This window comes from Vidua macroura, chromosome 23, assembly GCF_024509145.1.
Source record: "Vidua macroura isolate BioBank_ID:100142 chromosome 23, ASM2450914v1, whole genome shotgun sequence".
NCBI classification, from domain to species: domain Eukaryota; kingdom Metazoa; phylum Chordata; class Aves; order Passeriformes; family Viduidae; genus Vidua; species Vidua macroura.
In genome coordinates this window covers 2,334,320-2,350,276 of record NC_071593.1, presented here as the reverse complement: position 1 = coordinate 2,350,276, position 15,957 = coordinate 2,334,320, and the positions used below count along the sequence as shown (strand labels likewise).

The 15,957-nt window shown below is 58.3% G+C and overlaps 1 protein-coding gene across 1 annotated transcript; it reads left to right on the top strand.

Annotated features, from left to right (window-relative positions):
• Positions 1-17: 17 nt before the first annotated feature.
• Positions 18-15,611, top strand: SZRD1 (SUZ RNA binding domain containing 1). Its single transcript, XM_053997243.1, has 4 exons — positions 18-245; positions 11,060-11,109; positions 11,999-12,253; positions 13,578-15,611. The coding sequence occupies exons 1-4, from the start codon at positions 18-20 to the stop codon at positions 13,678-13,680; spliced, it is 636 nt and encodes a 211-aa protein (XP_053853218.1). The 3' UTR covers positions 13,681-15,611.
• The last annotated feature ends 346 nt before the right edge of the window (positions 15,612-15,957 follow it).

Genomic DNA, 15,957 nt, shown 5'->3' with positions numbered 1-15,957 from the left:
ACAAAAATTAAAAGAAAATGTCTTCACCAGCCGCCCTGAGCCCGGTCCTCCCGGCCGCCAGGGGGCGCTGTGGTGCCGCGCCCCGCCGCCGCTTCCCGCCCTTTCCGCGCGCTGCGCGTGCGTTGCCGGGCGCGGGCCGGCGGGCGGCGCGCGCATGCGCGGGGCGCGGGGCCCGGCGGCGGACGGGAATTAAAATGGAAGATGAGGAGGTCGCGGAGAGCTGGGAGGAGGCGGCCGACAGCGGGGTGAGGGCGGCGGCGCGGGGCGGCGCGGCGAGCCCGGGGCGCCGGGGGGGTGCGGGCGGGCGGCGCAGCGCGGCGCTGCTTGAGGAGGCGGCGGGACGCGTCCGGCGGCGCGGCGGCCCCGCGGCGCTGCTAGGCCTCTTAAAGGGACCGCGGCCTCGCTCGGTACGGGGGGGCTGCGGGTCGCCCTCAGCCCCGCTGCTCGCCGGTTCTGCAGTCCCGCTTCAGGTCCGTCCTCGGAGCAGCTCCCTGCCCGTCCTCCGCCCCCCCGTGTGCTCCTCGGTGTCCAAACCCCCCCTCGGCCCGGCGGGGCTGCGGCCGCGGGGGCTCAGCGGGGTCGCGGCCCAGCCCCGCACAAAGCTCCGCTTGCCGGGGGGGTGGAGCAGGAGGGGCGAGCGGAGCCGCGATGTGCGTGCCCAGCGTGGCGGTGACCCTGGCGGGGCTCTGGGCACAGCGCGGGGGCTGCGGGCGCGCACCCGAAGGCCTTTCCCCCGGTCGGAACGTGCTCCGTCACTCGGGCACAACGCGGGGAGTCCCGGCCCGGCCCCTGGGGCCCGGCCCCGCTTCAGCAGCGGCTCCGCAGCTCGGCTGGCATCGTGTCTGTCACGCTCGGGGACCCCGAGCGTTTGTGAGTGCTGTGCTTGCAGATACAGGCGGAGTGTGGGCGGGTGCTCTGCGGGCTGCTCGCAGCGAGGGGAAACTCCGGCAGGCAAACTCTGCTTTCAGCGAGGTCCTGGGGATCAGAGGGCACACGGACCTCCGGACAGGGCCTCGGCGAGGAGCCTGAACGGGACTGTGGGCAAGGGATTGGGTTACACCTGGCCAGAGCCAGGGGAGCAAAATAGAGCCTGTAACAGAACGCCCGAGAGGGGCCAGTGCCAGGCTGGCAGCGCAGCCGCTCGCCCGCCCCTCCTGCCAAGGCCGGGGGCTGCGCCCAGCGGGAGCTCGTGCCCGGCTCGGAGTTAATAACAGCGCTCCATGAAGGGACACGGCTGGAGCCTCGGGAGCCCATGACTGTGGCTTTGAGTAATGGTTTAAAACGGTCCTGATGCTCCAATCCTGCCATGGAGCGTCCTCCCAGTTTGTCCTTCCTGCTGGTACCTCCCAGGTGCTTTTCCTTAGAAGGAGAAATCCCTGTCACTTGTCCTTTCTCACACCCTTTGCCAGTCCAAACTGCTGGGAATTCGTGCTCATAACCTCAGTGGTGCTTGTGCTGATGAGCAGGGAGATTCCCTGGGGAATCACACAATCCTTGAGGTTGGAAAGGCCCTCCAGGATCATTGGGTCCTCCCTGGGCCCAGTCCCCACCTTGTCCCCAGCCCAGAGCACTGAGTGCCATGCCCAGCCCTTCCTTGGACACCGCCAGGGATGGGCACTCCAAACCTCCCTGGGCAGCCCCTGCCAAGGCCTGAGCACCCTTTCCACGGGGAAATTCCTCCTGGTCTCCACCCTGAGCCTGCCCTGGCCCAGCCTGAGGCCGTTCCCTCTGCTCCTGTCCCTGTTCCCTGGGAGCAGAGCCCGACCCCCCCCAGCTGTCCCCTCCTGTCAGGAGTTGTGCAGAGCCACAAGGTCCCCCCTGAGCCTCCTCTTCTCCAGGCTGAGCCCTTTTTCTGCTCCCTCAGCTGCTCCTGTAGGCCTGGCAGGAGGAGCAGCTGCTGTTGCAGTTGTTGGGCTCTGGATACCTGTGGAGCAGTTGGAGGGGTGTGGGAAGTGAGCTGCCTGTGCAGCTGGGAGAGGGGCAGGAGCTGCCCTGGGCCATCCCTGGGGGGCAGGAAGGGGATTTCACTCCGTGCCTGGCAGGAAGGAGCCCTGGAGCTGCTGATGGTACCCACAGGAAGCGAGCACAGGAGAGCCCAGCCGCCCCTTGTCCCGTGGTTCTTGTGGTCCTGATGGATGCTGGTGCAGCTGGGGACGTTCAGGTGTCCCAAAGTCACAGCCAGAGGAGGCAGCAGGTGGGGACAGAGCAGCGGAGGCAGGAGGGGGCTCTGCTGTAGCACCAGCAGCAACTGCAGCTCCTCCCAAGGGGCAGCTCTGATCTCTGCCTGTGAGTAGGGACAGGACCCAGGGAAGGGCTGGAGCTGGGCCAGGGGGGTTTGGGCTGGAGATCAGGAAAGGTTCTTCCCCAGAGGGTGCTGGGCACTGCCCAGGCTCCCCAGGGAATGGTCCCAGCCCCGAGGCTGCCAGAGCTCCAGGGCCCTTTGGACAGGCTGGGATTGTTGGGTGTCTGTGCAGGGCCAGGGGTTGGACTTTGATCCTGTGGGTCCCTTCCAGCTCAGGACATTCCCTGGTTCTGTGGTTTTCTTCCATCCAAGGCAGCACAAGGTGGATCCCAGCATACAGCACAGGGCTTGGCAGTCCTGGCTGGGGCTCAGGAGGAGGCTGCAGTAGAACAGAGACACCAAGGAACAGCTCCAAACACCCCCAGTTCTGACAGTGCCAGGACACAGGGAACGGGCAGGGATGAGTGGATATTGGGAATTAGGAATTGTTCCCTGTGAGGTGGGCAGGCCCTGGCACAGGGTGCCCAGAGCAGCTGTGGCTGCCCCTGGATCCCTGGCAGTGCCCAAGGCCAGGCTGGACAGGGCTTGGAGCAGCCTGGGACAGTGGAAGGTGTCCCTGCCCCTGGAGGGATGCCCCTGGATGAGCTTTAAGGTCCCTTCCAGCCCAAAGCATCTGTGATTCTGTGATGCTGATACTTCACACTGCTGAGAACCTGACTTACTTTGTTTTTTAGACCCTTCAGCACATGAGGGAACAGTAGAGATGTAGCAGGATTTTGGGTTTTATGGGATACATTATCTGTGTCCTAGCATGTAGTTTTTTTAATATTCCACCCACAGGGTGTTCCTTGGGAAAGCAAATACATCAGATTTTTAGTTCTGGGCGTTTTTGTTTGTAGTTTTTGGTGAGGCTGAGAACTTTTGCTCAAGGCCTTAAAGAAGGTTTGTCAGCAAGAGACATCTCTGGGCTGAGCAGAGATCCCCTGGCCTCCTAATTAAAATTCACCTCATTTCTCTGTTGCAGCTCTCCCAAAACAGGCACCAGGAAAATCTCATTAGGTTGAAGAAAACCCCCAGAAACCCCACACAGCTCGGTTTGGTCACTCAGGGAGCTGTAAAACCAATCCTCAGGTGATTGTTTGGGTGTTTAACGTGGCCTCCGTTTGTCTCTTGCTCTTGTGCCATCAGAATTGCCCCAGAAACAGAGCAGCTCCTTGGGAATGTGCCACCCCTGGGTGACCAGGGCAGGCAGTGCCCTCTGCTCTGGCAGTGTCCCCTATCACAGGGGGCACAGGGTGCAGCAGAGCTCTGTGGGGCCTCTGGGTCCCTGTCACCTCCCTGGTGTCTAATTAGAGCCCTGGAATGTCTGTGGAATGGGAGTTACAGATGGAAAACCAGGGCATGAGTAACGTGTGAGTTGGCTGAGTTAGGAGTAAGGGTGGAAAGGCCTTCCAAGGCCAGTGTGGGTCAGAAAACACTAATGAGCCTTAATTCCTGGTTTGTTTTTCTGTGTTGTTGTGTGGCCCAGCTGGCAAACACAAATCAGAGGTCAGTTGGTGACACTCAGGCCTGCTTACCTGGCTAAACCAATAATTAAATGTTAGGTGGGAAGCTGGGCTCCAAAACTGGAGTGTGTCCATGGTCGTGGGTGATCCTCAGCTTGGAATTGGTGCTTGGCAGGTGGATTCTTTGGTTATTCCTTTGCCAACTAAGATTTGAGTGTGTCAGACTCTTAATAACTGATTTCAGGTCAGAATCTCTTTCAGCTTCATCCCGAGGGGCGAGACAGCTCTGATCTCTGCCTGTGAGCAGGGACAGGACCCAGGGAAGGGCTGGAGCTGGGCCAGGGGGGTTTGGGCTGGAGATCAGGAAAGGTTCTTCCCCAGAGGGTGCTGGGCACTGCCCAGGCTCCTCAGGGAATGGTCCCAGCCCCGAGGCTGCCAGAGCTCCAGGGCCCTTTGGACAGGCTGGGATTGTTGGGTGTCTGTGCAGGGCCAGGGGTTGGACTCTGATCCTTGTGGGTCCCTTCCAGCTCAGGACATTCCCTGGTTCCCTGCAGGTCAAACTCTACTCTGGCAATCCAAAACAGGTTAAAACCCCATGGAATGAACCTCCTTGCGTGTCCTTCTCCCCCTGGAGTTTGCAGTCTGAGCTCCCAGCTGCTGCCTGCAGCCTCCCCTGTGCCCCCAGCGATCCAGCCGTGCCTCAGCAGTGTCCCCAGGAGGGGAAAACCTGCCCCGTGTGCGGTCATCGGCCACCCGGGAGGACGGAGCAGCCAAAGGCTGGGGATGGACCTTGGCCTGGCCTGGGGGCCGTCCCCTGCTTGTGTCACAGTGCCTGAGGTGGCTGAATGTCTCCTGTGTGTCACCCACATGAGCCCATGAGGGTGGCCTGGGTGTCACCTGCCAGCAAAGGCTCTGGGTCACTGGATCCGAAGGTGTCCCCTCCTGTCACCTGGAGGTGCTGAATGGGGTTGAAGTCCAGCAGAGTCAGAAGGGAAACGTTTTGGAGTGTGACACTGTGACCTCCCTCTGCTAATGACTGCTGTGGTCAGAGGCCACACTAACGAGGCTGGGGTGTGCAGGAGCTGTGTCCATGAGGAAAACTGGGTTTTGGTGTCAGAGCTGAGAGGGACATGGAATTCCAGAATGGTTGGGATTGGAGGGACCTTAAAGCTCATCCCACTCCACCCCCTGCCATGGGCAGGGACACCTTCCACTGTCCCAGGCTGCTCCAAGCCCCATCCAGCCTGGACTTGGACACTGCCAGGAAACCAGGGGCAGCCACAGCTGCTCTGGGCACCCTGTGCCAGGGCCTGCCCACCCTCACAGCCAGGAATTCCTGCCCAAGATCCCATCCATCCCTGCCCTCTGGCAGTGGAAGCCATTCCCTGTGTCCTGTCCCTCCATGCCTTGTCCCCAGTCCCTCTCCAGCTCTCCTGGAGCCCCTTCAGGCCCTGGAAGGGCTCTGAGCTCTCCTTGGAGCCTTCTCCTCTCCAGGTGAACATTCCCAGCTCTCCCAGCCTTTCCTCCCAGCAGAGCTGCTCCATCCTCTGATCCCCCTGGAGCCTCCTCTGGCCTGGCTCCAGCTCCTCCCTGTGCTGGGCCCAGGGCTGGGGCTGCTCTGCAGGTGGGGGCTCACCTGAGGGGGCAGAGGGGCACAATCCCCCCCCCCCTCCTGCTGCCATTGTGCTGCCATGAGCCCAGGATGGATTTGAACTTCCCACACCAAAAAGATTTTGGACAAACTTTAACCTAAAGTTTGCTTTAGGTGTTGTAATGGGTCAAAAAAAGTATTCAAACTTGGAATGGAAGTTTCTGTTTCTGCTGCTTGGTGTTGCTTGGGCAGAGGGAAGTTTTTTGTTTAGAAATGGGAGGTTTGGAGTTTGGGAATGAACAGTGGGAAGTGAGGGTTGGTTTGGGGATACTGCAGCAAGAGAGAAGGAGCTGCTGCCCCCTTGAGTGCTTCCCTCACCCCTAAACATCCATGCTGGGAATGTCCTGTGGCGCCACCAGGCTTGTTCCCAAAAATACTCCATGTCCTGTTCCTCAATGCCTGGTGCCAAGGAGCAGGATCTGTCCTGGCCTGCCTCTGCCAGGCCTGAGCGTGGCAGAGTGACTGAGAGGACTAATTAATGCAGCAGGCTGATCCCCAGTAGCCTCAGGAATTGCAATGTTGCAGTAATTAATAGATTAATTTCTCTTTGGAGGAGAGAAATAGGTGGATAACAAGGAGGTCAGGGACTGCCCACATCTGCTCTTTCCTGAGGGTGTTTTGGGGAAGCAGTTCCAGGTTCAGGTCCCCATCAACAGCTCTGGTGACCTCAGATCTTAAAACTTGTTTTTATTTCCTAAAGAAGAGAACATCAGGCAGGCTTTGGAGTTTGTCTCTGTCTGGAATTGCCAGAGCATCCAGTGGTGCTGTAAGGAGCAGACAAGGCCGTGGTTTTGTTAGAATCCAGCTCCAGCCAAAATTTGCTCGTTCCGGGGTTTGACATTCCACGTTATTGGGGTGAGAAGGGGTAGAAGGTTGTGCTGGGATCAGAGAATGTGGTTAATGGTTTTCCAGGGCTTTGGAATGTTACCAGAGATCCAGGAGAGCACTGGGACTGCTGCCCTGTGCTGCAGTAGGGATCTCCCCTGGATTTCTGCAGAGGCATTTTGGAGGAAGAGGGGGAAATAGCCACCAGTATAAGTGATCCACACAAAGTCTCTGCCTTCCTCACACCTTCAGTCATGGTCACTCACCTTGGGATCCAAGCCAGCCATCCTGTTATTCCTTGCCCGGATCAGCTGGGCTGGGAGCTGCTGGTGTTCATTGTTTGGAGAGTCCCTGCAGGCAGGGATGGGGGACAGGGCTCTGTACGTGCCCAGTGTGCTGCACTTATTCCCACAAGGTTCTCTGGCCAACAGTGTGGCTGGCTCGGGCCCCTGTGCTTCCCAACATTCTGGTTTTGCCTGGGAATGTGCCTCCATCCCATGGAGGTTCTGCAGGGCAGTCCCTTCCTGAAGGACACGTTCCTGGGGTGCTGAGGGTCTCCAGCTCACCAGGAGCACCCCCAAGGTGTCAGCTTAATGGCTGGGGTGGCTCTTTGGGATGCCAAGCCACGGGAATGTGGGATCTGAGCAGCAGCTTCGTGTCCTGGGGTCCGTGTCTGCATTCCAAGGGGGGTTATGGATCCTCTTGGCTGTTTTCCTCAGGGGTAGGGGTAGGAGGGGTGGCTGTGGTGGGCCTGGAGCTCAGTTTCCATGACGTCCTTGTCCACAAATGCAGCCTAAATGTCAGAGAACAGAATCTTCTTCAGGCTGTTTGTTTGGGTCCTGCTTGGCATCCACAAATAATAGCCCTAAAAATAGGTGGGTGAGATTCCTTACTAATCTTTGGGGAGGGGGTTTTGCACAGGGACGTGAAGCAGGCTTCGTTTTTGGTGATCCAGATAAGTTTGTGTGGGAAGGGGGAGCTGGAAGAGCCCCTCAGGTGATGGACACCTGGGGTTTGTCCACAGTGACCTGTCCAGGTCCTCGGATGCCACATCCAGCTGCCTCTGCAGGCAGCTCATGCCTGTGGTGCTTGTAGTGCCTCTGGCATTTGCCCTCCGAGTCAGCTCCTAATTTTATCTCCTTACCCACACGGTGACAGCGTGACACAGCAGAGGAGAGGAGTGACATCAGCAGACGGATGGATCCGTGCGGAGCAGCAGCAGGGATTTGATTTTAATTAAAAGTGAGCGGTGCCAAGGTGATTCTGCTTTTAAATTGGTGCAGTGATCCCTGTCACGAGCTGTGAGGCTGCTCAGGGCTGGGGCTGTGTCTGCACGTGGTGTTCAAACGCTCCATTCCTATAATTCCAAACATCCTAGTAATGAACACTGAGCTTCCTGGAAAATGCACAGTCAGTCCCTGTGTTTAGAAGAAAACACAATTTCTGACACACCAAGAGGTGTGTGAGGTGGGGAGCTGCTTTTGGCCATCTATTTAAACACAAAGGGAGACTTTTGTACCCAAAAGATCAGTGGATGTCTGGAGGCAGCTGGAATCCCCTCAGCAGCACCAGGAATTCCGTGGATCCTGCACGACTGACAGTGGCTGGGGTGGGTGGGAGGAGTTCATGTGTATTTGGTGGGAATGGTTGGTTTCTGTTACTCTGCCAAGATCCCTATGTGTGGAGGAAGCCTTGTATTCTGCAGAGAGCACAGAGCTTCCATCAGCTGCTGAGGCTGGAATTTAGGGGATATTTTAGCTGCACCTGGCTGTGCTCCTTGTGCCAGCCTGGTGTGGGCACAGGCCCAGGGCAGGGCCTGTCTCCAGTCTTGGGCCATCGTGGCAAAAAGGACCTGGAGGGGCTGGAGCGTGTCCAGGGCAGGGAATGGAGCTGGGAAGGGAATGGAGCCCCAGGAGGGACTGAGGGAGCAGAAAAGGGGCTCAGCCTGGAGAAAAGGAGGCTCAGGGGGGACCTTGTGGCTCTGCACAGCTCCTGACAGGAGGGGACAGCCAGGGGGGTCGGGCTCTGCTCCAGGGAACAGGGACAGGAGCAGAGGGAACGGCCTCAGGCTGGGCCAGGGCAGGCTCAGGGTGGACACCAGGAGGAATTTCCCCATGGAAAGGGTGCTCAGGCCTTGGCAGGGGCTGCCCAGGGAGGTTTGGAGTGCCCATCCCTGGACGTGGCACTCAGTGCTCTGGGCTGGGGACAAGGTGGGATCAGGCACAGGTGGGCTCAGTGATCCAAGGTCTTTTGCAGCCTCCATGACCCCGTATGGTCCCTGGTGAGGAGCTCCCCAAGCACGGAGCACTGGTTTATGGTCCAGGACCACGTGTTTGCTCCCTGACCACTGGCAGTTTTGGGGGCTTGGAGACAGATACCAAGAATTTTGCTGAAATGACCTGCCCCAGAGTGGGAAAAGCAAAACAGGCTGTGAAGGAGGTGGGATGGTTTTGGAGCGTTCCTTGGAATAAGTTTTTGTGTTGATCAAAGAGCTTCATTTTTCTCAGGCAGGGGAGGCTGCAGGTTGTGGTTGGAGTGTGTGGGGCTGTCTGGCAGCACTGGGGCTCGGTGACAGTGCCATGAATCACCTGTTCTGGGGTGCTGAGGTGGAGGTGACGCCCTGCAATTGCAGCATCTCGCAGTCAGACCATGGCTGCAGCCCCAGGGCTCACCTCAGAGACAGCAGCAGTGCAGGAACAGCCCTGAGCTCAGCTCAGAGCCCCCAGCAGTGCAGGAACAGCCTTGAGCTCAGCTCAGAGCCCCCAGCAGTGCAGGAACAGCCCTGAGCTCAGCTCAGAGCCCCCAGCAGTGCAGGAACAGCCCTGAGCTCAGCTCAGAGCCCCCAGCAGTGCAGGAACAGCCCTGAGCTCAGCTCAGAGCCCCCAGCAGTGCAGGAACAGCCCTGAGCTCAGCTCAGAGCCCCCAGCAGTGCAGGAACAGCCCTGAGCTCAGCTCAGAGCCCCCAGCAGTGCAGGAACAGCCCTGAGCTCAGCTCAGAGCCCCCAGCAGTGCAGGAGTGTGACCTTTGCCAGTCACCTCTCCCCTGCCAGGAAGGAGGCAGCAGAACAGAGCCTTCCCTGGGCTGCTCTGTGGCTTGTGACCCCTCCGTGCCCATGGTGCCACCTGGGGGCTCAGCAGCCCTGTTTCTACTCAGAGTGAAAGGATTTCAGAAGCTCCTGAGTGTGTTTGCCCCCTTTTCATCCTGTTTTTCTGTTGTCTCTCTCCCCCGTGTGCTGTAGTATTTAATAGGGGATATTCCAGGAGGGCCTGGGTGAACTCTTGGAGGCTGAAAATGCGATTTCAAACCACGATGTCACCTGGGCTGGCTCAGTGAGGAGCCAACCCCTTCCCCTCACTTGGGTTCCATTGTTTGCCACCAGCTGCTCCACAGCATCTCCATCCTCAGGAATATCTTGAGGGATATATATCCTCAGGGATATCCACCCCCTGCTCTCGGAGGGCAGGAGGCAGCTCTTACACACTTCCCTCTCTCTTGAGCAGTGCTGGATGGGATTTTCCTCCCTCCCAGTCCCCTTGAAGAGGAAGGAAGCTGCAGGTGTTTGCCCTCCCCGGGAGGCTCTGCCTGAGACCTGCCTTGTGAAGCTCTGCCTGGTTTTGTTACCTCCCAGGACAGGGTTGGGTAGGAAACTCAACCTCCCACCCACCTTTTATCTTCCTGAAATGATTTATTCCCTTCTAGGTGGAGGCTGCCGTGGCCTGTATGACCAACAGCCAACACTGTGGTTTGGCATCTTGTAGTGACTTGTGCTCCTTCCCTGCTCACAGGGGCAGGGAATTTCTGTCCAGACCCGTTCCTCTCCCGAGCTGTGCCCGCTGTGGTTCCTGCTGGCAGCAGGGGGAAGCAGCCAGGCCTCAAAGTACAGCAGCTGCCTCCTGCCACAAGTTTGGAATTTCCTTCTGTAGTGCCAGTTATCAGCTGGCTAAACTAGGACACTCTCAGGTAGTGTTTTCTCCCCTTCCTTGATGATTAAATCAAACACAAAAAGCTGTTTCGGAGCCTCTTTTAAGGGAGCTGTCGTGAGGATCTAAAAATACTGGCGGGGTTGGGGCAGGTCACCTGCAGGAGGGTTGCAAGCTGGCTTCCTTCTCCTCCTCAGCCGTGTTTCTCTGCCTGATTGCTCCAGTTGCAGCACGTGGCCAGCTCGGCTGAGGCGGAGGCCAGCCCCGGGCAGAGGCTGCCACGCTCAGTGATGAACGCGTCTCGGTGCCCATGGGTGACTCCATGGGTGACTGCAGCGTGTGGAAAGGCAGGGAGCAGCCCAGGGAGGCTCCCTGGTGCGTGTGGGGCAGGGCAGGGCCTTCTCCTGGCAGGAATGTGGCCCTGCCGGCCAGCCCTGCCCCTGGCTCGGGGCTCAGCTCCCCCGGGATCGCCCCGGCCGTGGCCACTGCTGCTCCTCTGCCCGGCAGGTTTGGCCTGCTCCCTGCCTGGATCCGGGAATACTTGCTGTGGAATCGCTGTGGAATCGGTGGGGTTTTACCCTCACAGGTGGTTTTTTGCCTGCTGAAGTGGTTAAAATGAGCGATGAGCGCCCTGTGCTGGATCCACGGCCTGCTGTGGGTGTGCTGCTGCTTACAGCAAAATACTCCTGGTGGTTCTGCTTTTCTCGTGGTTTATCCATGGTGGCTTTGCTTTTCCCTGCCTCTTGATTCCCAAGTCATCCTCAGATGGAATCACACACTCCCTCCCCCCTTTATAGATTGGTATTCGGAAGAGTGAAATTAAATGTGTGCTCAGAGAGGCTCAAACTCCAACCTCCGTTGGTCTTCATTTTATTAAAAACTTAGTGGTTTTACTTTTCTCTCCTTTTTTTCAAGGAAATAGACAGACGGTTGGAAAAGAAGCTGAAGATCACACAGAAGGAAAGGTAAAATCCTGATTTTCCTGAGGTGCTGTTGGACAGCTGAAGGCCTAGGGAGTGGGAACAGTGGGGAAACAGCTTCAAACTGAGCAGGGAGCGCCGGGCTGGGGTTGAGAATCGGGGAATCCCTGGCTCCGTGCCACTAGGTGGCCCTTTGGAGCCGCGGGAGGGCAGCAGAAAGCTGAGAGTGCTCTGATTTCAGAGCCGGCTCCTCCAGACTGCGTGAAGCTCCAGCTTGGGGGAAGCTGTGTGAGAAAGAGGGGAAGAAATGGGTGAGTCAGGTAATCCCAGCTCCTGGCTCTGGACTGACTTGCTGTGTCTTGCATCAGGGAGAATTTCTTTTCCTGCTTCCTTTGGGCCTGGGCAGGGCTGTGTTATTTTCTCCTGCCAGAAACGTTTTTAATCGCTGCTGACAAGTCCTTTGTTGTTGGGGGTTTTTTTCTCCTTTGATTATTAGAGAGTCATGGGATTTATCCTCTGGGAGTTCCATGCAGAAAAGGGACTGTAAAACATTCAGATGGTGAGCTGGGGCCGAGGCTGGCTCTGAGGAGTGAAATGGCAGTGACAGGCTGGGTGTCCTGGTGAGAGGGAATGCAAGGAATGAAATCAAGGTGTTTATACCAATATCTTCAACTAGAAATGCTAAAGCTTTACCCAGTGTCTGTTCCTTTCCTTCAGCAGAGTTTGATGGTGCCACACACAGCAGGGACTGATTTTCCATCTCTTTCCGAGCTAATCCACTGCTCCAGTTTAGAGTTACAACTATAACGAGGCCTTTAATTATTCCAGGCTGCTCTTAATCACAGGAAGGCCATCCGAGCACGAGGAATTCACACGCCAGGCAGCAAACCCCCGTGGAAAACAAGCACCAACCCCATGTTTTTCTTCCCAACAGCAGAAAGTCCAAATCTCCTCCCAAAGTGCCGATCGTGATCCAGGACGACAGCCTTCCCGCGGGGCCCCCGCCCCAGATCCGCATCCTCAAGCGGCCCACGACCAACGGCGTCCTCAGCAGCCCGCACTCGGCCAGCCGCCCCGCCTTCCCCGTCAAATCGCTGGCGCAGCGCGAGGCCGAGTACGCCGAGGCCAGGAAACGCATCCTGGGCAGCGCCAGCCCCGAGGAGGAGCAGGAGAAGCCCATCCTGGACAGGTGAGAGCAGCCCCGTGGGCCTGGGGAGTTCCTGCCTGGCACTGGTGGGGGTTCCTTGGGGAGTGCAGCGGGGCTGGCACAGAGAGAGGAGGGCTCTGTTAGCAGAGCCTCAGCTGCGTGGGGACGAGGGAAGTGCCTGGTAAGGCCGTAAACCACGGAACCAGTGAGGTTGGAAGAGCCCTCCAGGATCACAGAGTCCAGCCATTGACTGGCACTGCTGTGTTCCCCATTAAACGTGTCCCCAGGTGCCACATCCATGTGCCTTTGGAACACTTCCAGGGATCCAGGGGCAGCCACAGCTGCTCTGGGAGACCTCTGCCAGGGCCTCCCCACCCTCCCAGGGAGGAATTCCTTCCCAGTATCCAATCCATCCCTGCCCTCTGGCAATGGGAATCCGTTCCCCCAGGCTCTTGTCCAGAGTCCCTCCATCTTCCCTGTTGGCCTCTTCAGGCAGTGGAAGGCCACAGTTAGGTCACTCCAGAGGTTTTCTGTTCTAGGCTGAACAAGTTCCCAGTTCCCTCAGCCTTTCCTCACAGCAGAGCTGTTCCATCCCTCTGATCCCCTTGGCAGGCTCCTTTTGACTTGTTCCATGTCCTTCCTGTGCTGGGGACCTCAGAGCACGTGACAAGATTCCCGTGGTGCAGGGGTTTCCCCAAGGCACTTGGAATTGCACACCCTCATTCGCGTGCCCCTGCAGCCCCAGCCCTGCTCCTGGTGTCCCCGCAGGTCCCAGTAGTGTCCCCACAGGCTCAGCAGTGTCCCTCTGTCCCCAGGCTCAGCAGTGTCCCTCTGTCCCCGCAGGCTCAGCAGTGTCCCTCTGTCCCCAGGTTCAGCAGTGTCCCTCTGTCCCCGCAGGCTGAGCAGTGTCCCTCTGTCCCCAGGCTCAGCTGTGTCCCTCTGTCCCCAGGTTCAGCAGTGTCCCTCTGTCCCCGCAGGCTGAGCAGTGTCCCTCTGTCCCCAGGCTCAGCTGTGCCCCGCAGGCTCAGCAGTGTCCCTCTGTCCCCAGGCTCAGCTGTGCCCCGCAGGCTCAGCTGTGTCCCTCTGTCCCCAGGCTCAGCTGTGCCCCGCAGGCTCAGCAGTGTCCCTCTGTCCCCGCAGGCTCAGCTGTGTCCCTCTGTCCCCAGGCTCAGCTGTGTCCCTCTGTCCCCGCAGGCTCAGCTGTGCCCCGCAGGCTGAGCAGTGTCCCTCTGTCCCCAGGCTCAGCTGTGTCCCTCTGTCCCCAGGCTCAGCTGTGCCCCGCAGGCTCAGCTGTGTCCCTCTGTCCCCGCAGGCTCAGCTGTGTCCCTCTGTCCCCAGTCTCAGCTGTGTCCCTCTGTCCCCGCAGGCCGCCGCGGATCTCGCAGCCCGAGGACAGCCGGCAGCCCAACAACGTGATCCGGCAGCCGCTGGGCCCCGATGGCTCGCAGGGCTTCAAGCAGCGCAGATAGAGGCGGAGGCGCCGTTCCGCCGGCACGGACACACGGACCCGGGCCAGGGCACCTCCCGGGGTGATTTGCACTGTGACCCTTTTGCTCTGCCCACTGTGACCTTCAGCCCCACGCACTGTGACCTCCCCTCTCCACCCACTGTGAGCGGCCGTCCCGGCAGGGCTGTCCCCGCGGCCGGGGGACACGAGGGGCCGTGCCGGACTCGGCCGGGCGCAGGGAGTTGTGCGTGTCCCACTCGGGTCGGAGCAAGCGCCAGCAATAACGTTTGTTGTACTCGAAACCTGGCATTTAAGGAAAAAAAAAAAAAAAAAGATGGGAAGCCTCCCCAGCCGCGCATGTTGTCCTCATCACTTCCAGAACGAGTTCTGTTTCCAAGGATTTTAGGTTCTTTTATTTGATTTTCTCTTTGTTTTCTGTATCTTGGATCGGCGGAGTGCATGGGAAGGGTTTGAGCCGTTTGTTTGAATCCAGAAAGGTAGCTGAGTGTTACAAAGGGAATTCCAATGGATTTCCATGAATGTGATGGCTTGGGGATGACAAGCTCATGCTTTTCCTTCTCCATTTCCACTGCCATGGAAGCGAACTCCTGGATACCCCCAGGTACCTCAGAGTCAGACCCAGTTCACATCTTGCTCCTGTTAAAGCTTGGCTCCGATTCCCTGCTGGCTTTGAGGAGAAGCTTAAAATACATCCTTTTTGGGTTCTTTTGTGTTTGGGGAGAAGGGAATGCAGAGTGACCCCGTGCAAATGCCTGCTGTCCGGCCGTGGAGGGCCGGGCAGTGAAGAATTAGAGATGTGAGGAGGAGGAGGAGAGGCTCCGGCGCTGCTGCGGCCGTGACGTCGGGCAGTGGGATATCCCGAGGGGCCGGCCTGGCGGCGCAGGGACGGTAGGAGCTCTCCTGGAATGGCAGAACCAGGAACCAGACCAGCCTTGGGGAAAGCCTGGATGATCCCCCCATCTCCCTGGAGGCAGCGAGGCTTCAGGGAAGGGATCGTCCTGCTCAGGCTCCCGGGAAGAGGACGGGGAGGCTGCTGCTCCCCAGGAACGGAGATGTTCCCCCCTGGATGAAGCTGAGGATCACTTGATATCAAGGGATTGGATGAACACTAAAAGCTCTTCCTGGAGGGGCCAGGACCTGGAGGCCCGGGTGGTTCCCGATGGATTCCTGCATCCGGTGCTGCCTTCAGTAGGTTCGAGGGGGAACGAGCCAATCTTGATGTGAACGAAAAGCCCTGTGTGAAAATGAGGCTGAAATCCCACAGAAATGGGAAAATAGAAACTACCTGTGTATCCAAGTGATCCCAGGAACCTTAATGAGCTCCTCACAGCTGGTTCCGGGTGGGCCGGGATTCCCCCGGGATTCCCCCTGGGATCCTGGGCACTTTTGGAGGATCTCACTCATCCCCCTCAGCCTGGGGGCCGGGATGAGCTCCGAGAGGGAGCAGGAGGGAGAAGGACATCAGCAATAACTGTAGTCACTGCGCCTTTCCTTAATTATTCCTAAAAATAGCCTCAAATAGCCAAAAACCTCCCAAATCCACCGGATTTCTGGAGCGGCCGGTCAGCGCCGCATCGCTGCCTCCTCCGTGTCCAGCACCGAAATTCCACCTCTGGCACCGAAATCCCCTTTTCCAGCACTGAAATCTCCTTCTCCGGCTGCTCCTGCTGCATCCCGGCGCCAGGACACGGTGCCCAGGACACGGTGCCCAGGACACGGTGCCCAGGACACGGTGCCCAGGACACGTCCCGCCCGCGGGCAGGGCTCGGCGGCGTTCCTGTGGGAAGCGCCTTCATCCCGAGGAGGGGGAGGATGGACGCGGCACCGCGTGTTTCTGCCCCCCCCCCCCCCAAAAAAAAAAATAAAAACAAACCTGCGCCGGAAAGAAAACGTTTTATAAATTGTATTTTAAATAAATGTCTTTAAACTTTTCACGGCTTTACGGCTCCCTCCTTTTCTCGCCGTGTCTGCCAGGGGTGGCTTTGTGGTGGCAGGTGTGTAAAAGTCCGCCAGGAAGGTAAAATCTGGGAGATTTTGCCCATAGTTTTACCCCAAACCAGGGGATTTTACCCCATTTTTAGGATGGTTGAGAGGAGTAGTCCGAGGAGGGTGGGAAGGGCAGTGCTCCAAGGGGAGATGTGGATCCCAAGTGTGATGTAAGTGCTGCCTCTCCCTGGAGAAGAACACACAAATCAGTTAATTGAACTCATTTAATCTAATGTGATTATTTTGTTGCTCCATGCTGGGCTCCCCCCTGGGTGTTGTGCTCCATAATATC